This window comes from Idiotropiscis lumnitzeri, chromosome 7 (assembly GCF_059441095.1).
Source record: "Idiotropiscis lumnitzeri isolate Australia: NSW breed Sydney's pygmy pipehorse chromosome 7, RoL_Ilum_1.0, whole genome shotgun sequence".
NCBI classification, from domain to species: Eukaryota; Metazoa; Chordata; class Actinopteri; order Syngnathiformes; family Syngnathidae; genus Idiotropiscis; species Idiotropiscis lumnitzeri.
In genome coordinates this window covers 7,630,543-7,653,195 of record NC_142397.1, presented here as the reverse complement: position 1 = coordinate 7,653,195, position 22,653 = coordinate 7,630,543, and the positions used below count along the sequence as shown (strand labels likewise).

Genomic DNA, 22,653 nt, shown 5'->3' with positions numbered 1-22,653 from the left:
TTTTATGTAAGTTGTAAGCGGGCTGTTTTAAAAAAACGCGCCTTTGAAGCAAAAGTGTCATTAATCGCCGGTCTGCTCTCATTGTTTTGAATGGCTCCTGCAGTGCATTATGGGCCAAAAAGTGAGCTTTCATTCCTGGAGGTGGTGAAGTGTGGGCTCAATATTCGCCTGACGCTTGCCGGCATGATTGTGTTGAACATAATAACACAACAAATAAGGCCATTCATCACAAGTGAGGACAGGAGCCGCCGATCGTTTGCAAAATCGATACAAACACGATTTTTCTCAAAATCATTGAGAGGGGATCAGAATTCTTGTGCGGAACACGAATTATAACCAACACTAATGACCTTTTTGCTGAATGCTTTATGTTATCATCTTTGCGATGAGTTGGCGGACAGTTTAATTCATTCACTACCAGCCGATTAAAAAAAAAAAAAAAAAAATGATCTTTGACGTCTTTATCCGTCAATGGTAATAAAAGAGTTAAAAAAAAGACTCCCATGTTTACTAACAGTTGAATTTGGTCGCTTGTCTTTCTGCACGGCATAGCGGTGGCCTCGGTAATTAAAACATTTAAAGCACAGCCCCCCCCCCGCCACCCTCGCACTCCCCGGGTGTGATATGGGGGTCACGCGCCTGTAGATTCTAATTTGCGCGCCATTTGTATTCATGACAGGCACGTGCTAAATATTTAACAGCAGCCCGGCATGAGTTTTGTATTGTTCGGCTTTCCAGGTCAAATAATTTGATTTCAAGGCAGATTACATTAAGCATCAATGTCCAAGCAGGCACTCTCACTTGCCTCTCATTTCCTGGCTTTTATTACAGCTCAAGCTGAAGGGATATGCAGCTTTGGATCACACAAGAACATCTTATCCACTGGATTACTTATTATTTTCAATTAGAAAAGGCCTCACATCGTTTATTATAAAACGCACACAGCGGGACGAGAAGCGAGCGGAACGGAAATTTCCGAGTGACAAATTGTTTAGCGGCGCGCGTCATCGTGACGAGCACAAAATGATTATTACAGCGGGGCCACTATTGTCAAACATAATCCGTTACCGGATTTCGGCCAATATCCACTTTTGACAAAGATTGAGACGCCTTCTCTCACTAAACTCATGTATTTAATCGGCAAAAACTAGTAAAATGGCGTTTTTTTTTTTTAATTGACTTGAATGACATTTTGTGACGAAACACAACGCAAAAATACGTCTTTTTACACAGCTATTGTCTATGATCTGCGAATGAAATTAACGTGATAAAACAAATACTCAAATGGAAAAAATACCGTACCCAAATAAAGCATCTACAGAGAGTTGACGATGATCATCATCATCATCATCATTCCGTAGACCGAAGACGTGTACGCTGACAGTCTAGTTCTTCCAAATTGGACAAATGGCTGCCCAAAAAAGTGTGAAAAGTGATTGACAACAGGGCTAGTTAGACAGCGACGAGGCCTTAATGGATGCTAGGTCGAGCAAGGGAGGGGCGGCCTGCAGCTGAATATTTAATGGTCATATAATTCCTCAACACACACACACACCCACCCCGTGACCTGTCGTGCACACAAAGTAATTAGGGAAACAGTCCTTACGTTGAGCTGCCCAAAGAGCAAATGGTAGGTATATATTCCCCTAATGATGTGGGTTAAAGAGCTATTATACGTCTCATTAAAATATATGATCTCCCAATCTGCTGCTGGTTTGAGGTAATGGGCAGAGAGCGGCACGTGGGGGGCTAAAACATCATTCCTTGTGAGGCCGCCTCTCACACACATAGCTCTGTTGTGTGACTGCACAAATTAAATTCGATAAACAAACACACAGGACGAGAGAAGGCGTTAAAAAAAAAACAAAAAAAAAAAACCGAACCATTTCCATCATGGCAATGTTGATGTCATGCACAAAGATTTCAACGAAAATATAAGAGAGGTGGAAAAATGCCGGGAAATGGAGGGAAAAGTGTGGATTTGATTGCAGTTACGCTTGCAAGGCCATTTTCAAGACGGACCTTTCAAGAGAAGCTCGCTCTCGTGAGCCGATGTCATCCGACACTCAGTCGTGCGGGAGTGTGTCGGTATATTATTTCTCCATTTTCCATTCATCCTCACACCAGGTGGTCCTCTCCGAAATATTGAACATTTACAATTGTTGGGCCCGAGCTGTTTTCCATGCAAAAATCAATCGATAGTCGGGCTGAGTATTACCGTAGTATGTGCGGTAAAGCTTTAGACCATAGGTGTCAAACTCGGACCCGCGGGCTAAATTTGGCCCGCAGTGTAATGATATTTGGCCCGCGAGGTTATAACAAATTTACTACTATATCATTTTACATTCATTATGATAATAGTAATTTTAAAACCTAAACATTAATAAAACCACTTATAATAAAAAAAAAAAAATCAGCATTTATATTTTTAGAAAATTAAACGCTGACCCGCGGCTTTGTTCAAGTTTTCCTTTTTGGCCCACTGTGTATTTGAGTTTGACAAAACGATGCCTCCTATTTCACAGAAGGTAGTCTAATTATCTCAGTTCATAGACACTATTGTTCACACACACGCACACACACACACACACACACACACATTACAGATCTAACTGCTGAGCTAGTTTGAACTAATCCAAATCAGCTTCAAGCGCAGCTGCACAACTTCTACCGGCATTTCGTGGCTTGTGCGGGCGTACCTAATGATGTGACTTGTAGAGTGCCCTGAAACTTCGGCTACTTCATTACCGCTCGCTGTTAATCCAGTTGCGCACGGCTCTTGTGCCGCGTCGATGTCAAGCGCGCCTTGCGGGCACCCAAAAGCGCAATCTCTTGACTTGAAGTCACGCAGCTAACAAAGGAACCATCCTCCCCGTCTCATTCTCGGGCGCCTTTCATTTCACGCGTTTCCTTTTTCAAGCGCTAGCATCATCTGGCTGCCCTGAACCAGCGAGGCAAACATTTCTTTTAAGTGGAGACTACTTTGTTAACTGATGGCCACGGGGCCAGTTATTGATCCCTCTTCTTTTCTCTCGCAAAAGCCCTGATGAGAAGACCCCCTTCCTCCCATCCTCTTCTCGCAGGGCTTTAACCAGCACATCACAGCGTTCACATGAATCCGATCCGGGTGGTTTCGATTAGCGCCACGCTAACGCGGACGCGCTGCCAGTCTCGGATCTATTTATGAACGAGGCGTGTAGGAGGTAGCGTTCCTCGCTCATCCCCTTCCGCTCTTAAAAGGTTTCCTGGGTTGGCTCGACTTTAGCGCTTCAAGTGTAAACTTTCTGGCGGTGTTGACCTCAGAGAGACCCTGCGGGGAATGCGGAGACCCCTGGTGAGCCGCTGCTAAACTGCAGCAGTGGCCCACCTCTTCTATTCTGCTTGCGCTCGGAGGAAGGGCAGCGGAGGATAAAGACGGCTGCTTCTACTTGGGTGTGTGTTTGGCCGTGCGTGAGGAGGCCACTGGAGGAAAGTGCACGTCTAGGTAAGGCACGAGCCCTTATGACACTCCGTTGCTGCTGAATCAACCCATCGTGTAGTAGGAATTAAACAATTATTTTTATTTTTTTTAAGTTGACCAATAGCTGATGAAAGTCGAGTTCAAGTTGATTTTTTCCGGACTATAAGCCGCTACCTTTTTCCCTAGATTTTGAACCATGCGGCCAATACAAGGGTGCAGCATTTTTGTGAATTTTTCTTTCACCAGTAGGGGCGCTCTAGAGTTCAGAAAACATGCTAAATAAATCTCCATTTTTTTTTTTTCTCTTGGGTTTTTTCTGTTTTAATGAGCAAAGTGGTTGCCGTGTTAAAAGGCACTCTTTTAAAAATATGTTTGAGTACCTTTAAGTGCATTCACAGCACAAATTTGCTCCGTACATGCAGTAAATATTTTTTTTTTTCATAGAAAACTGCGGCTTGTATATGAGGTTTTTATTAGTTTTTTTCCCCCAAAAGGAGTTGCTGCGACTTATATACAGGTGCGTCTTATAGTCTGGAAAATGCGGTGCTCATTTGCATAACCGTTTTAATTTAAACTTATCACAATATCAACAAAACGTCCAAATGTGTTTGCAACAAATTGTGTCTTATTTATGTCTGTGCAGATTCTCAGTTGCCCAGTTTTGTCGTGTTTTTTTATGCTTTTTGGAAAACAATCCAAAATGTAATTGACATTTTAATGACCTAATTCTTTGTATTTGGCTATAAATAATGACAATACGACTTTCTTTTTTTTTTTTTTCTTTCTCTACAGTGTGCGTGAATATCACAATTCCCAAACCAAGACTGACATGAAATGTTAAACGTCCCTCAGTTGTCCTTATGGACAACAAATCCACAATGAGGAGCAAAATGAGGCAAGCAGAGAGCAGGACAGACAAGGCGAGACAAAAAAAAAAGTTGCGATAGGAGGAACACGGAGCCAATATTATCGCAAAGGTGGCATAAAGAAAAGGAGAAAAACAACGACAAGGTGCAAACGACAAGAGGAAGAGGAGAATACATCGTCTCTAGCGCTGGGGACCAAAGCAAGAGTGCAAGGCTAATTACTTTCTGATGGCCGCACTTTCATTCGGCCAAAAGGGCAGCTAACTTTAAAGGTCACATTGCCATTCCTCCTCCATGGAAGCGCACACAAAATACACAAAGCTACAAGAGCGAGTCCAGCAATAGAAAGAAAGAAAGAAAAAAAAAAAACACCCACACTAGAACAAATTATTCTGCTGCTAAACACACACACACACACCCCGACACACACAGAGACACACACAGAGACACATTCTCATTTATACGGTGCCCTGGTCATAACAAGGACCAGCCTCATTATTCTATCTCAGGACTTTTTTTATCACCAGCATATCCAGTGGAAATGACTCTTGGCTTTATTTGAATGTCTATGGAGGTGTGTGTGTGTGTGTGTGTGTGTGTTATGTCTGCGGCCATCGGGGAGCTTCATGCCGCCAGCAAATCCATTCACTGGCGGCGTTGCAAAGAATGCATATTTCCTATGCATCGAATGCAAATGAAGCCTGTCTTCAGATAAACAGACATATGTAAGTTCATTTGAGTTGACGGTGTGTGAAAAGTAAACAGAGAAGAGAGATCTGTGAATTCGCAGCGCGAACAAAGAATGAATAAACGCAGATTTAAGTTTCGGGAAAAGGTCAGGAATGAGCATGATTAGAATAGGTTTGGAAAAAAAGTAAAAAGAAAAATTCCGCGATGACTTGTGATACAAGCTGAAGTCGTTCAGCGTGCATGCTCGTAACTCAAAACATTTGTATCGCAAATCATCTTTCCCCATTGAAATGAATGGGAAAGCCGTTAATCGATTGCAGCGCAAAAAAAAGTTTGTTAATAAGAAAAAAAAAAAAGACAATTAAATAGAAGGTAAAAGATCCAATTTTTTTTGCGTCAGTCAATGAACATTGTGCCGCTCCTTCTGGTGTACACGCCTGAGCCACCTGGGGGCAGTATAACACAAGATGGTCACGTCTTCGTGAGCCGCAGCAATATTAGTTGTTCTTCACAGAAGACAAATAAAAACATGACAATGAGGAGCGTCACATCTGTCTACATGTGTTGCTCCGCCGTTTGTGCTCAAATATCCATTGCTTAAACGGTTAGAACACTGAGACGCCGCGGTTATTTGTTAGCCCACCGACAGGCGTTTTCCATTGCTCGTTAGCATTAAGCTAAACTGACAAAGCTTTGAGGTCGTTGGAAATACACAAAGTGAAATTTTATTTCATTTGATGTTTAGTTGGACGGTTAACTTCATCCTGTTTGTTTGTACTTTTCTTTTTTTTTTTATTCACTGTCAGTCAAACGGATGCTTGTTGTGAAGTCGAGTGAATTCATTACCATCATGCAGCGTGAATCTCAAGTCAAAGCAGAGGGATGAAATAAGTGTGAAAATAATTTTAAAAATATAAAATAAAAATACGAGACATAAATATGAGAAAACGTAAATTAATATGTGATTTTTTTTTTTTCTGCACACATCAACTCACCGATATCCAGCTTTATTCGGGTCTCCTGCTCTTGCTTGGCTATTTTGGCCTGAAGAACTTCGTCTGTTTTGGCTAAAAAAAAATTAAAAAAAAGGAAAACAAACATTCATTAAAATGATGTAAATATTGTCAGCACAGAAACAAAGTTACACATTGAAAAGAGCGCAGTCATCACAGGCGAATCCGTAAACGAGAACACAATAAAAAAAAAAAACAGAATCTTGTTTTCTCGCAGGCAGGAAGTGGTTTCCTCTGCGAAAAAGTCAAAAACAGCCACCCGGTCTCTCTCTCTCGCCCTCCCTTGCAGCGCTTTATCGCACTGGCATAATGAAGTGCTTAAAAGCAAACCACACTTATCGAGGCATTTTACACATCTCTCTTGCCCGAGCGCCTAAATAAAAAAAATAATCAAGATGTTAAGCAACATTAAAAAAAAAAAAAATTAATAAATAAATTAGAACGTGCCGTGTGGCAGGACTATCAATACCGCCTGTAAATTAATTACATTTCCGTTGTGCTCTGCATCATTTATTTTGCGGGCGGCGAGGCCTCGGCGGAGCCATTTGCCTTTATTGCGATCTCGCCGCTTGATGAGTGAGTTATGTAAAATTGAGTCGCCAATATCATTACACTTAATGAGTTTAAACTTCAGCAGGGGAAGGGAAAAAAAAAGTGTGCTGTGGTGTTTTTTTTTTTAGTTGGGGTTAACGCAATATAAGAGTGGGTGGAGAGCACAGGGAATGTGTGTGTGCGTGCGTGTGTGTGTGTGTGTTAGGGCACAACTGTGGGAGTGTGACTGCGGATTGTTGCAATGAGTGTGCGCCGTTTGAAATGCCTCATTGGAAGTGACTCGTTGTATAGCTGCCAAGCAAACATGTTACATAAAATACAGTACATACATAGCGGATATAAATTGTGTGTGTGTGTGTGTGTGTGTGTGTGGGGCCACAGGGTGAGTTCACCAGCGCTGCTGGTTTTGTTCACTAATTGGCGTAGACAAAGAAGCCGTCACACTGCTGTTACGGCTGCTTAAGTCTGGAGGTTACGCATCTTTACTAACAATGACTCGACATGGATGAGTGAACCTTCGTCTACCTCCCTCCGCGCGTGTGCGCGCGGAACGTTGCGCGTGTGTTATTGGATCTGTTTAACTCGCCGCTAACAAAGTCCCAATTTAAGAAGGCAAAGGTTCGGGTCAAAAAGCAAACCGGGAAATTCAGCAGCTTGTCTCCTTATAATTACAGTGGAACCGCTTTGCTCAAACTTGGGTCGTGATGCTGTTTTTGTCCGATTTGGTGAAGAGGAAAAAAAAAAATCTGCGGGGAATACATATTGGTTTCGTAAGCCTTTGAAATAAATACAAATGTCATTAATCAATTCAACGCAAATATTTTGGTAGCATTTTTTTTAATGCACTCAAAAAAAAAAAAGAAAAAAAGCAATAACATGGCCACCAGAGGGCAGTGTAATGCGTACTTTTAGAAGAAACGAAGAGTTTCATATTGAAGTGAAGGAAGTATGAATAAAAAATAAAATTTAGGGCTGGACAGATGACCTCTTTTAAAATTGAGATTGTGGCAGTTTTTATTTGTTCATTTATTTTTTTGCACATTTTCACACAAAATGATAATGACATCCAGACCAATTTTTTACTTAGAAACTTAAATATTGTAAAAAAAAAGAAAAAAAAAAAAAAAAAAAAGGTTGTTATAAGCAATAAGGGACCAAAAAAGTTATTTTATTCATTATACTGGATATACATTTTATTAATTAGCTGATTAATCAATTAATGGAATTTTAGTATGCCAAATATCGGAATCAATCTAAAAAAAATCTGTCAGATCTTAATAATCTTAGTTATTTATTGCAGAGGATAAAGAAAGGATGCCTGAGACTATTTTTGAATTTCCTGTCCGCATGTGATGCTGCAGCATTTGTGTTCACACATCCATTTGTCGATACTATTCACACAGAAAAACAACCCTGGATTTGTTTTTACTTTAATGATGACTCCTTGTGGAATCAGATTTTTGGTGGTGGTGGTGGGGGGGGGGGACGTCACATAAAGCCAAAGAAAAAGCAAAACAAAGTTCTTCAATGTTCAGAACTGACGTGTCATTTTCATCATCACTTGCATTTATTTACCCTTTCTGATGATACCAACGAGGAGCTTAGCTCGAAGGGAGTGATGTACCACGACTTGGCGTTATTGTTCAGCCTTTGCGGAGGTCTGCTCTCCACTCGTTGGCAGCCAAGAATTTATTTAGCATGCACCGTTGTGTCTTTGTGCGAGGACACCTGCGTGTACGTAGGTGTGTGCGCCTTGCTTTGCTCGGGGCTACATGGAGGCAGGAAAGAGACGGCGCCGTATTAGAGGTGCGAGAAAAAAAAAAAAAGGGAGGGGAAAAAGCGTCCGGGGACACAAGCGGATAGATGGCAGCCATGTAGGAGAAAGGAAGAACTGACAGCTTGAGGGGGGGGGGCAACCAAACAAGCAAGAGAAAAGGGCCTGCAAACAACATCGGGGGGGGGGGTGATTTGACGCCTCTTTTGCGTTGTTTATCCTCCACCTCCATCCCTTCGCCAAAAGCGTCTCTTATCCTCTTCTCCTTCTGTTTTTTTTTTTTTTGCCCTCTACCCAGCCCTCCCCGCGTTCGCGCCGTCTCTTGCTCGTCTATCCAGTACACCGGGCCTTGGGGCGATAGCAGCAAATCAAACTGTTTATCCATCTCTCATCAGCGCACTCGCCTCACGGGGCCCCCCGGCCCCCTCAAAACAATGGAAGCAGGGTCGAGCGCAGAGCCGGGGATATCGTTTAATTGCATCAACATGAGCGCGGCGTTAAAGGATGAGCTGCAAAACAGAAGTATTGGGACACCAGCGCTGACTTGATGAACTCGTCAAATACGGTTCTGGGTGAGATCTCTTCAGTAAGGCAAACACAAACCAATTAGGTGGCAACTTCCGAGCCGAGCAGAGTCACCCTGGGACATGAATGTTCCGATTCTCGGTGAGTTGTGATTCAAATCTACAGATGTGGAGAACAATTTATTATTCATTTAAAAATGACTAAATAAATAAATAAATTTATTTTAAAATGAAAAAAATTAATAAATAAAAAAAATATATATTTAAAAAAAATAAAAAGTAAAATATTTTCCATTTCATAACCCAATATTGATTCCTAAAACCACATATCGATATTTCTAATAGCATATTTGTCCCCAATATGGGGTCAATCACTACGCAGAAGTAGCGTATCAAAACAAAATGGAGGAAGCAGAGGCGTCCACGCCAACAAGCATGAAGGCAGATCTATTTATTGTTTTGATCAGGTCATGTTCCATAAAACGCAAATGATTCATGGAACTGCATGGGCTGGAATTCTGAATGTAAATATGAATATTTGAATTCCTCTTCTATATTATATTTGATTTATTTACATATATATTTATTTATTTTTTTCTTATTCTGTTATGATCATTTTATTTTTCCAAATCTTCTCACTTTGAGCAGGTTCCTGAAAGGTGATTGCAAATTGAATGTATTATTATTATTATTAATATTTTTACTAATGCACCAAGTAACAGCAAAAAGTTTGCACAAATTGCAACATTAGTTCTTGGAAGAATGCCTTCCATGCGAAAAGGTAAATTGGTACTGCATGAAATCCTCGATTGAAACGAAAATCAATTAAAGTTAATCGAAAAATCAAAACAAAACCATTTTGGAAATGCGTCCCTGTCGTAAACCCGCCAGCTAAATACATACAAAGTAAATTTGTACTCTCGTAAAAGACGTGAACGTTGCATCTACGGAAAAATCTTTTTTGAGCCGCTTAGTGGCTCCGGTCCAAGATGGCATAACAGAGCGAAGCATTTTTATTAAAGTGGGTAATAAACGATCTTTCACTTCATTTAGTCTGCGTTCCACCTTGGCCACGTGGAAGGGGCGGAGCATGTCCTTATTATAAGTGTCATTGCCGCTCAGGGGAATCCCTGCCATGGCTGCCAGAAGATGATTTTAGCGCTATGCAATTGAGGAAGAAAGTGAGGGAGCGGGAAAAAAAAAACAGGGGGGGGGGGGGGGGGGTTTAGGCAGGTTGCCATGTTTTTTTTTTTTTATTTTTTTTTTTTAAACTTCCTCTCTTCACAAACTCCTCTTCTATCCCTTCTTTTTCCTCCACTCCGCTCTTGGCAGGATTAGCGGGGTCTCGTTAGAGGGGGGGAAATGTAATAATGCTCCCACCAGGTGGAACGAGGCCATTATCAGTGAGGAGATGGATGACCCGCGTCGGGCCGGCGGGGGCGGCGGGCGCCCGCGCAATTTAGATTCAATAAACTGGCAAAAGCAAGAGCCCCAATCTGATTTATCCCTTTTACACGCTGCCAATGCTCGCTTGCGCCGATGCTGATTCCCTATTACCGTACGGCGAGCGACTATTCATTGGACGTGTGGCGCGGCGGTCGCAGGGGCTTGTTGGAGTGGGCGGGTGGGGGTTCGATTTGGTCATGCCGACCACGGCGGAACAGACGCGGCAGAGGGTTAATGCGTTTATGCACGGATGAACAATTAAATCGAAGGCTGTGGTGAGTTATAGAGTTATAACGGGCAGATAGGAGGAGGAGAGAGCGGTTGTTGCGCGGGCCTTGGGCGAGGCGCTTTACATACACGGTGTATTCCAAGCGAGAATGGATATCATATTATAGAGTTTGAAAGAGCAGCATCCGGCCCACGTTTTGCAGCGAGTCGACAGCACGTGAAAAAAAAAGCAGCCAGCGGAGGTCAGCGCAACTGTTATTCACTTAGCTCGTATGTGTGTAAATGCAAGAGGGCACGTGTTGGCGGACGTGCGCAACACATCCCGTTTGACTGCGAGCGTGTGGTCGGTCAGTGGGCGGCGTTGGCCGCGGACGCCAATCAAAACCGGGCCGAGATAAATCAGCCTCGCGGCCAACGACAAACATGATATTAGAGGCCGCGCGCCGCCATTGGAAAAATGTCCCTTCCAATCACGCCGGCACGCCGACAAGAAAACAAGGGGATGGCGAGAAAGAGGAGGCGAGAAATTAAACGCAGGTATGCAAGAGAAAGGGCGGAAATTAATTAAGATTAGAATTGGAAAGAATATGTTCTGTTTCGACGGTGGCAGCGTAACCTGGAATTGTACGCAATAGCCTCTGACTTATCGACTAGAGCAGGTGTGGGCAAACTACGGCCCGGGGGCCACATGCGGCCCATCAAACGTTTTAATCCGGCCCGCCGAACTTGTAAAAAAATGAAATGAATAAACCTTGTTTACGTTTTATTTTCTAAATAATGTGTTTTTTCAAAGACATATATTATGTTGTAATGCTTTTGTTCACTTTCATCTATAATTAAATGTATTTTTTTTCGCCGATGAGGTGTGGTGACCAAAACACTCCATCCATCTGCTCCTGGTCCGGCCCCTCGGTCAAATTTTTAGAACCCATTGAGGCCCGCCAATCAAAAGGTTTGCCCACCCCTGTTCACTAGATCATAAATAAAATTTGAGGGCCTGATTTACTAAGGTTTTAAATGTCAGGCTCTAAATTGTCTTTTTTACTCACTCTGACAACATGTGAAAATAAATAAATAAATAAAATAACACAGACCGCCACATTCAAAAGAAGTTTTTGCAATTCAAGTAGCTCTGATCGCTTTCACTCGGCCCCGACAGAATAAGCGTCCGGCTGATTTCATCGGCGCTCTTTGGAATTCAGCAGATTAGATTTTTTTTTTTTTTTTACTTTTAAGACCTTACAAGATAAGACAAAGGTAACGCGGTTCAACCCTCAACAACCCATTTTTTAATCAATTAATAGGCCAATTAATGTATTATCGGAATTTTATTTTACCAAATGTCATAATGGGCATCGGCCTCCGTGTCGGTCGGGCCCTCGTTATCGCCGTGGAAAATTTGAGAGAACTCAAAATGAGGAACGAAGCGTGTAATTGGAAGAGACAAACATCACTGAGTTAAAGACAGCAAATTGCTTCGATAATTTGAAGGAGGCAGGAAACTGCATAAAAGCAATGTTTTGTTTGATTTAACTCATCGTGAGAGCACGGGAACGGGGTGGGAAAAAATGGGACATTGACAAATCACATTGCACCTGACATCTATTTACATCTGCTCCTCCTAAAACATTCGACAGACCCAACTTCCACATCTGTATGTGGGAGCAATCAAGTTTGCATCCGATTTTCTTTGAGCACATTTTTAATTCCCTAAAAGAGGCTGATCATTTACAGATGCTCACAATATTTTTTTTAAGCCTCCACATTACAACGTGTGCAGCAGGTGGACGGCAGCTCCAGTTGACCTCAGGGAGAGGTAATACCCGATGCCACCACTGGGTGGCAGAGCACACAGGCAACACGAGCGGGGAGGCGTCTGCATGTGTTCGTCACGTGGCCGTAAAAGGACAACACTCCACAGGATATGTCACACGAGAGTCCAGATTGAACGGCTCACGCAATAAAGAGATCAAATTCGAGCTGCTTGCTGGTGTTGACGATGCTTTTGAGGAGGAAATCAGCGAGTGAATGAAGCAAAGGCGGGAAAAGCAGGCTGACACGTCTGACCACCGCGCCGAACTTGCCAACATCTTAAAGCCAAGAGCCGGGCGAGAGCTTTTGGAGTCACATCTTAAAAGCTTATTTTGAACTCGTCCATTTTCACTGTGGTGAACTTTTAAACTAAATGGAACAGAGCTATTATTGGGGAGGGGGGGGGGCAACTCTGAACACATGATACAAATTACATGTGAAATGAAGTCATTATTACATCGTGAATATATTTACGATTAATTGAGGATCTGTCCGGCCAATGTAATTGTTTTTCAAGAAAGTAGTTAAGTGTGTCAGGAATTACTCAAGTGAGCAGCAAATATTAGCAGATTTATTTGCTTGTCATCAATTTCATGACATAATCACCGGAATTATTTTTAACAACGGTCACAATATGTATCAAGGAAAAAAATACCAACGGTAAATAACGTTTACGTTTACGTAGTAGGGCTGTTTAAAAAAAAATAAAATAAAAAGGCTAATTGACTGGAGCGACTTTGCCTCGACTTAGTGAATAATTCGGGTTATTGTTGTTATCGCTTCAGCCCTTCAACTAAAACTCAACTTTCACAAGAGCATGACACACCACCCCCCAACAGAACAGATACAGGATGTCATTTTCTCACAAGGACGCAACCCTTTCCTCCCTGCAGGTCCAACCTTGACCTTTAGGGGGCGCACGCTTGCGAGCAGGTATCACGAGATCAGTCAATTTCGCGGTGAGGGTCTTGCGGACGCATGTGCGTGGGTGTTTTAGGTCCAGGACTTCCACCTGCCCTTTGGACCGGAGCAGTAGCCCGTAACCCGCTGCGCCGAGGGGAATGTCGGCCCGATGAGGACACATGCGGGGGGAAGGGGGGGAGTGGGGGGGGCAGAGGCCTCTAGCGGTCAGGGTGAGATCAGAGCGGGATTTTACTCGGGAGGACTGCGCAGCGCCACGGGCTGCGCGCACACAAACAACATGGACGTGCATGCGCCGCATCCAAACAGAACGCGGCGGCCCAAGGGGGCGGGAAGCGTCTTTAATATAGCCACCAGGTCAAAGTTCACGCTCGAAGCCTCGGTATGGAAATATCATGCGTAAATTTTCATTTGCCTTTGCGTGGATATTAAAACATGACATTAGCGTTGCGAGTGTGTTGTGTGTCTTCTAATAGGCTTGGCGGGGAGGGTGTGTATGCCTTTCAGACACGGGCTGAAGTTCTGCGAGGAGAACTTTGTCGGAGATGAGTGGGTAAGTGCACATCGCAGGTCTTGAGAGGGCAATCAGAGCAAATCCATAATGCAGGGATCACTCGGTGAAATATTAAAGCATCCCGCGGCCTCCCGATGACATCTCACCCTCGACTTCAACCCCGTCATGTTTCCGCACGCTACTTCCTCTTTGTTATGCCTCAGATTTTTTTTTTCTCCTCCCTCTCATCTCTATCATGTCCTTCATTGCTTCTCTTTTTTCTTCAAACCACCTCTTAATTCTTGGCATCTGGTGGACTCTGCTTTTGTTTTTGTTTTTTTCTCACCCTTTTGACTGGATGGGAAACCTGTAGGAGGATATGAAAAGGTACACGCAAGACATTTGGATCATCGTGCGCGGTCGGGCTACCTGTTTGGATGGTTAAAGGAGACAAACGTGGAGTGTTTGGCTTGTTTCCGCGCTGTTAACAATTTGAGTGATTTTTTTTTTTTTTTTTTAGGATGAAAGGTGCTTGTGCATGATTATCTGATCGTCTGTGAATATAAACTGCGACTCAAGGCTCCCAAAAAAAAAAAAAAGACTTCCCAAAACACACAATTAATTTCTGTTTAGGAGGCGCTAAATTGCGTGTTCAGATTTGAGGGTGCTCTGCTGTGTGTCGTCATCGGAAATTTTGGAGTGCCCCGCAAGCGCCAAATGAATCTTGAAGTGATGGAACTGGAAGTGTTAGTGGAAGAGGCGAGCAAACATATTGCTGAGTTCCCAAAAATAAATGCAACGCTTTGATAATTTGAGGCAGGCCAGAAACGGCATAAAAGCCGCGTTTCGCTCACTCGGGCGTGTGGCAATTGTAGCGTTGACGGTCCTCCCAGAAAACGAATCGCAGAGATGCCAGCATGTGTTGTCACGGTGTGTTGAAATTAAATGAGCCAGATGGAAAGAAATGCAGAGTTCAAAGGAGTTTTGTCAGAGGCGATGCGGCATGACTCCTTCTTGTGACTGGCTAGTGGTTAGCATCAATCTCAAGCGTGAGGTTTTGCGTGTGAATCGAGGTCAGGCTCTGCTTTGTGAAGTTGGACTGTTCGCTAGTGATGAGTAAATGAAGCTTCAAATCTGCTTCATGAACCAGTTGTAGTATTTTTGGACTCCTGTAGATGGCACTCTCGGATCAACATTGGGCTGACTTGACATTTTTTAAACCCTTTATTGAAAGCAACAGTGCCATCTAGAGGACGCAAAAATACAACAACTGTTTCATGAAGCAGATTTGAAGCTTCATTTTGCCATCACTACTGTTCGCCCCATACATTTCTTTGAGTTCATAACGACCCTCTGAGGGAAACCAGAACTACCATGTGGCCCGTCCACCCAAATTAGTTTGACACCCCTTCACTTCACCATCAGTGACCTTGACTCGATTCATTCCGTCAGTTTTTTTTTTTCTGGTGTCCACTAGTTGTCCGTGCAATTAAATGCCTCCAAATTTACACGAGCTCACATTGGACTATATTAACTCATTTACTGCCATTGACGGCTAAAGACGTCCAAAAAAATAATATATATTTTTTTTTTTTTTTTTTACTTGGCTTTTACTTGGCTGGTAGTGAATATTGCAATATTCAATTTCGTAGACCACACCCACCAACGTGCCCATCTGAGTGAAATGCAATTTGGAATCACAGAAAATCAACAACCTTGTGGTAAAAAAGCTGATATCGTGAAATTTTTGCAAAAATAAATAAATAAATATGCGCATGTGTTTGTGTCCACTTATTCTCGGGTGACCGCACTTGATCACGCTGTTGAATGGTGGAGAATAAACTCAAGCCCCCCCGCCGCTGAAAGCCTGCAGGATTCCATTGTGATGGCACAGCTCTGAGTATGTCTTGTGTGTGTGCGGCGCGGGTCATGTTGGCTAAGACCATCAAAACGTCCCCGCACATGAAAGGTAACGCCGAGCGGCTAATCGCCATAATGACACAAGGAGGCTGCGAAAGGGGCGGCCACTTAGAAGAAGAGAAAGACGAGGAGAGGCTCTGGCTTTGTCAATGGCGCTCAGCTCAACTGACCACATTAGAGGAACAAACACACAGCGCCACAACAGAGACGCAGGCTTGGTGGTCTCCGACACGGCCGGACTGCTCTTTTTTTTTGGGTGTGGACGTCATGGAGGGCTCTGCATTGTACTCTTTATTTTATTTTATTTTTGAAAGGAAAAAAAGAACATGAAAACGCTATTAAAAGATAAAAATTAAGACCTCCAACAAGGCTTGGAAATGAACAGTGAATTTAGGATTGAGACGAAAGAAGGTTTTGGGTCGATGTTTAATTGCCAGAGTACAATGTTAATGGGAATACATTATTAAAAAAAAAATACGATAACTGATTGTAATATCTTAAACATCCTGGGTGTGTAGACTTTTTTTTACACACTTCCTGTCATGTGAATTAAAAACTTTAAAACTACAATACACACACAAAAAAAAAAATCAAATAATGAAAGTCTAACCATATCATAATTAACACATTTATGTCGTACTATGTCGGATTAAACCCACTTGCGGGCCTGATCCTGCCCGCGGGCCGTATGTTTGACACCCCTGTATTCGAGGCAGGGACATTAATTGAGGAAAAATTACGCACACAACGGGTCGAATTCTATAAAGGATTGCGTGGCTTTTTCATGGCGCTAACTGCTAAAATTGGAGCAAGCATTTAAAGTCAAATTCACAAAACATGAAGATGGTGAAACGCGTCACGAACTGAGACGCCAAGCAGAATCCGTCTCAATGCGCCGGTGATATGTGATATCCGATGATGACAAGTTCCTTATCACGTGATCAACAAGTGGAAGGATGATTTAATAGGGAAAAGTTTCGATTTCTACCAAGACATCAAGAAAATCGAATACCAGAGAAAACATGACGGAGGAAACCAAATTTGTGTTACGACAAGTTTATTAACGTAATAGAAAACACACATGAGGGAGCGGAGAGAGAGAGAGAGGGAGAAAATTTGGAGAGAGATAAATGAGGTGAGCGAGCGAGCGAGAGAGGACAAATGACAACCCCCCCCTCGCCCCGAGAAGACGACACCCCTCGCCTCTCTCTTGCCCCCCCCTCCCCTTTTCCTTCCGTTCTCTTAATGTCTATTTTTACCGCTTTGCTTCAAATATTGATAATCAATTAGCAGCACGTCTGTTTTGCTACAAGAATGGCTGTCGCGCTCGATCGCTCTGTCAGGGCCAATTGGCCGCTCATTCAAAGTTCATCTTTTTCCTCGGCGGCTCTGTGCCTTTGGAGGAGTCATTACGTGCCGAACATAGCCGGAGGTGCAATCACCTATTCTCTTTCATTACCGGCGAGATGGAGAAGGTGAGAGAGATTATTAGAACTTTGGAATGATCACAAAGCTCCACGCCGCCTGTCAGATCCCGCCTACGTGTAATTCATCTGGCTTCGCTCAGTCAGCCCCCCCCCCTTCCCCCCTCCTTTCTCAGCCAGGGGTTTGGCCACAGACATTATTCATGAACATCTGCAGCGCGCTGAATATTCGGCAGCTTTCGCCGTGATGAAAAGGGAGCTGCCCCCTTTAGACTAGAAAATTAACATGCCGGCGCGGAGATTACGGACGTTTCATTGCGAGCTTGGCTTTGACACATCAAGACCGGCCGCCACGGATGGTCCAGCCTGGGCTGGGTTCAACAGGACCTACCACAATTCTCTCATTAGAATTGCTAGTCTCGCATTTATTATTGTACTGATACCCCAAAGTAGAGGTGCAACGATTAATCGAATCAAATTAATCGATTATGTTTGATAATTCAGTAATCGTTCGGATACCTTTTTTTAATTATTAAAAACTGTCCAAATGCTCGGAATTTCAGCTTCTCTAGAGTCAATATTTTCCGATTTCTGTCGATCTCCATGATTACCTATGTGTCAAATGAAAATATGTTTAGTAATTTGAAAAACAACATTTTTGCCTATTTTCAGACTTGATACAGACTTAACCAGTAAGTGAGGGATAATTCAACGTAATGATTTAATGTACTGTTTATGAATAAAAGACTCGAAATTATTATTTTTAGATACGATTAATCGATTTTTTAAAATTTTTACAGTTTATGAATTAGAGGCTCGAAATTACAATTAATTTTTGGATATGATTAATATTTTTTTTAATTTTTACTGTTTATGAATAAGAGGCACCAAATTATTATTTATTTGAAGATAAGATTAATTGATTTTTAAAATTTTTACAGTTAATGACTCGAAATTATAATAGATTTTTGGATACGATTAATAATTTTTTTTATTGTCAATGTTTATGAAAAAAGTCTCAAAATTATTTGTAGATACGATTAATTGATTATTTAAATTTTTACTGTTTATGAATAAAAGGTTTGTAATTAATATTTATTTTTAGATACGATTAATCTATTTTTCATTATTTTTTTTATCCTTTGCTTTCTCAGCACTTTGCCAAGTTTTCAGATTTTTTTAGCGCAATGCGTCATCAGATTGTCAATGTAGTACAATTCCTTTTTTTTTTCAAACCTCACCTTTTTCATATGTGGCAGTAAATCAGAAATACATTTTATTTAATAACAAATATTTCACATTTACATAAAGTCCAATCCATTTTTTTTTTTTGTGGAACACATTCAAATGTTGAAGGGGGATCCCCGCCTTTTGCTTACATAACACTTCAGACTTCAACAATGGATGCTCAACCTGTGACGAGAGCAGAAAATGTTCCCCACTAAAGTCTCATTCCACCCCCTTCACCGGCGTCTATGGGCCTTTCATTTTGTCCTGTGCATCTCTCCACGTGAAAATGCCGGCAGATAACCGAGGCTATTCCTCCCTCACACCGCCAGGAACACAACTGGAGTCCAGCCAAGCATCGTCTCCCTCTCACCTCCCGTTGACGAGATATGCTCTCACCCAGAAGTGCTTTTGTATCCGTGCCAAGCCTCCGAGAGAAATTGGTTAAAACACCACCGGACAGCCTTCACCTCTGGAAGGTAAGAGGTGTTTGCTCCACATCCTTTGGCCTAATATTTGAGCCAAAAGCAAACGATTTTTACTGACAAAAGAATTTGATGCACGGTAGAGTCATTGTTTGCCAAGATCTTGGATTGATAATGGGAGCGTTTGGACAACCTTACAAACTTGCCAACACATCCAAAAAGACTCTCAATGGGGTTAGGTGTGTACTCTCGGGTTTTTGGAAACACTCAGTCACTATTGGAGCCATCGTTTACGAAAGAGAGTTCCCCATATTGCAAGCGATTTGAAAACGGTTTAAATTCTTAAGTAAACAGCAGTAGAACATGTTGGTTTGGCCAAAAACACTCATTTCCGACCAAAAATAAATGGCTAGTGACTATTGTGACAATTGGGTCGAGCTACTTTTTGTGTCCATTGGGGGTAAAAATAATTCGGGATGTAACGATTCACTCAAGCTCCGATTCAATTCGATTTTCAGTTACCGATTTTGATTCGATTTTTCTTTCTGTTTCAAAAATGAATAATTTTATTTTTATCTTAACATCTATATTTTGTCCTTTAAAAAAACTAAAAATGAACACATTCTGACGATTTAACACTTTCATTATCAGCCGAATAAAAAAATATGGATGTTTGACGTCTTTAGCCGTCAACGGCTGTAATTGAGTGAACTACAGAACGAAACAGGAAAATAAATAAATGTACAATAGACTTGACTATTATCTTTATAAATCCTTTTGTGATCAAAAGTTCCAAATCAATTGTTTTATTCATTTATTTTTCACATGGATGCATATTTTAACATCGATTTTCGATTAATTGTTACATCCCTAATAAGAACGCTGCTTAGTTAAGCCGTGGTGGTGTCGACATTTTGGTCGGGCAAGGCATGCCATGAAGCCAAAAAACAAGCTTGACGCTCAACGAAAGCGAGCTGATGAAAGGAAAGCAGAGAAGAACCTAAAAAAAAAAAAAATAGGAGTCGACCCAAAAGAGAAAAGAAATCAACTTTCATTGCCTCTGAAAAGAGGAACACTTGCAGGCTTCTGACAAGGCTGAAGCAGGATTTTGGCGCTGCCTGTAAACGGGACGAGGAAGTTGACTCGGGCTGTGGGATCCCAAATGAAATCTGGCAGTTTTGTCAGGGAGTTTGAGGAGCTCAGTGGCAGAACGGGAATGGCGATGGCGGCCTCTCTTTTATCTCAAAATCGTTGGTGAAACACCCGTGAATGTGACGCAAAAAAGGGGGAGTGCGGCTTCAAGACTTGTCAAAACAGAACAAAGAAATACAAAAAAAGATGGATGCAGAAGAAATATGCCACGAGATGTTAGGCCTCGGCACTAAGCCATATAACCTCGACATTTATTCCGGCGCTAAGGTTGTTTTGGGACGTTGGTTGAATCCCAAAAAGAGGCAGATGCGGGAACAAGACAAAAAGAGACAATAACTCAAGTCTTCAAAGCCGCACAGACGCGATACTGAACGACATCGTCGCAGAGTTGAAAGTGAGAAAGGTTATCAAATTTTATGGATTTACTTTCACGTGGAAGTTTTGAGTTATTTTGCGGCCCACTGGTTGCATTTGAAAAGCACTCGTCCACCAACTAGGACTGCTCGATTATGAAAAAAAAAAATCACGATTCTTTTCATTAGAATTGAAATCACGATTATTCAAACGATTCGTTTTTGGGGATACAAAAGAAAAAAATGTCTTAACGCACAAATCAAATTTTTTGAAACACAATAATAATGCTAGTTCCTTTTGTACCATACAACATTTATAAAAATAATTGTTTTTAAATGAATAAAAAATAAAAAGTGAAAATGTATAATTTGGAGGATGGTTTTCTTGTATAAATTAACATTGGAGTGCATTGGAGTTTCCAAGCTATACTTACTTTTTTATTAAATTGTAATAAAACTATTGTAACATTTGAATAAATAATTTCAATAGAACTCAAATTTTGAAATCAAGTATACTCATTCTAGTATTAAACTTTGTAAAATGAGTACTATTTCAACAATGTTACATATATAATATATACTGTATACAATAATATTTTTTTTTACGATATATTGTAATCGTTTAGTGTAATAATCGTAATTGTAATCGAACTTCGATTGCTCTAGCACCAACTCTGCTGCTCCACAGACTCGTTTTACATTTAATGAGGAAACACAAAGTTAATTCATCACATCGCAATTCATTGCGGAGGTATCGTTCTGTGGTCCAAATCAAGTGACTCGACTCGGATTCTGGAGGGAAAAACAAAACGTGATGAAGACAAATTTCTGTTGAGAAAAAAAAAAAATCCAAATCATATTCTGTCCATCCGAGCAGCCTCTGGAGTAACTTTTTTTCCTTCCTCACAACGAACCAAAAACGCCGAATATTTCCCAAACTTTTCTTCCCGTAGAGCATAAAAAAAAGGGGAAATAAAGATTGCAAAGTGCGGTGAGGAAGGATTGTGAGCATAAAGGACGCCTTAGTCGTATAATATCCGAGTTTAATCCCCCCCCCGATCCCTTCTACCTCGTTTTGCTCGCGTCGTCGTATTTTCTTTTTCAATTTACAGGATTGAGGATGAGGTATAAAATTTATCTTTATCCTGGTTTTGTTGCGTTTGCTCCGCCTTGACAATGCGCGGCGGTAATTAGTCGGCCAGTTTGGTTCCAAGCTTTTCGCCGAGTGCCCCCATTTGCCAACTTTCGCCTTTTGTTCTTGCCACACAATGCCGCCCACTCGCCCGCGGTGTCGTTCTCCCTCGCTCCCTCTCTTCCTCGCTCACACCCACACAGGGCGTTACACAATCTATCCAAATGTGCTTCCATTTAAAACCCCATTACCAAGTCCCGGTTGTTTTGTTCCACGCAATTAAAAAGAAACGGGCCCTTCATCAGAACTCGGCTTCATTCACACTCTCGCTCCTAGCTTTTATTTATTTATTTATTTTTTTCGCTCTTCTTCTGTGGTTCTGACGAGTTACTGTGAGCTGGCCAGCTCCACCCCCCCCCCCCTCTAATTCTCTGGGTTTTGTTTACATATAGGCTTAGCTTGGTCCCATTTGAAAGGGCTCCGTGCCATGCTTCATCCTTAAGTCGTGATAATACCGCTGAGCAACTCGCAGCCCAATTGAAAGACGGCGGCTACAGCACATGAAGCGAGAGAGGTTGACAAATGTTAAAAGTGCACTTGCGATATTACCTCACAATGTGAGGGACACACTTCAAGAGGGTCAAAAACTTGCAAGGGTCTTTCGGGGGAAATGACCAAGTTTTCCCAGTGTGTCCGGTGGTAATTTCAGACTCTGGATTTCTGTGCGAGCGTTGAGCAGGAGGGCTCGCATTTCAAAAGGAGAGCAAAGTAAATGAGAGACAACAGGCTGGTGGTGACCAGAAGGTCGCTAATGGCTGAGGTGTTCATTTCCGGAGTTGAGTAATGACTTATTTACATACTTCAAAAGGTTCAAGATCGCTGTAACTCGTGTTTAAGATTCAAGCGGAACATCCAACCCAGCAACAATAATAAAAATGACCAAAACCCAGAAAAATTCAAAAAGGGCAAACCAACTAAGTGGCGAACTGACGAGCAACAAATATTTGGCAATATTTTCTGGAATATAAGGCGCAGTTGTATACAAGATGCAGCAAAAAAAAAAAATGAAAAAAAAAAGAAAAGAAAAAAGTGCCTTTTCACACGGCAACAACTTTGCTAATTAAATCAGAACAGACCCAACAGGATAAAAAAAAATAAAGAGAGATTTATTTAACTTATTTCCTAAACTATAGAGCGCCCCCTACTGGTGAAAGAAAAATCCACAGAAAAGCTCCACCGTT

At 41.9% G+C, this 22,653-nt stretch overlaps 1 protein-coding gene across 2 annotated transcripts in view; it reads right to left on the bottom strand.

Moving 5' to 3' along the window:
• Positions 1-22,653, bottom strand: part of rsrc1 (arginine/serine-rich coiled-coil 1) — a 111,772-nt gene that overhangs the window by 15,111 nt on the left and 74,008 nt on the right. For both annotated transcript variants that reach the window (XM_088299793.1, XM_088299795.1), the window contains exon 7: positions 6,012-6,083. In XM_088299793.1, coding sequence (XP_088155919.1) covers positions 6,012-6,083 — 72 coding nt within the window. The remainder of the gene's footprint in view (positions 1-6,011; positions 6,084-22,653) is intronic.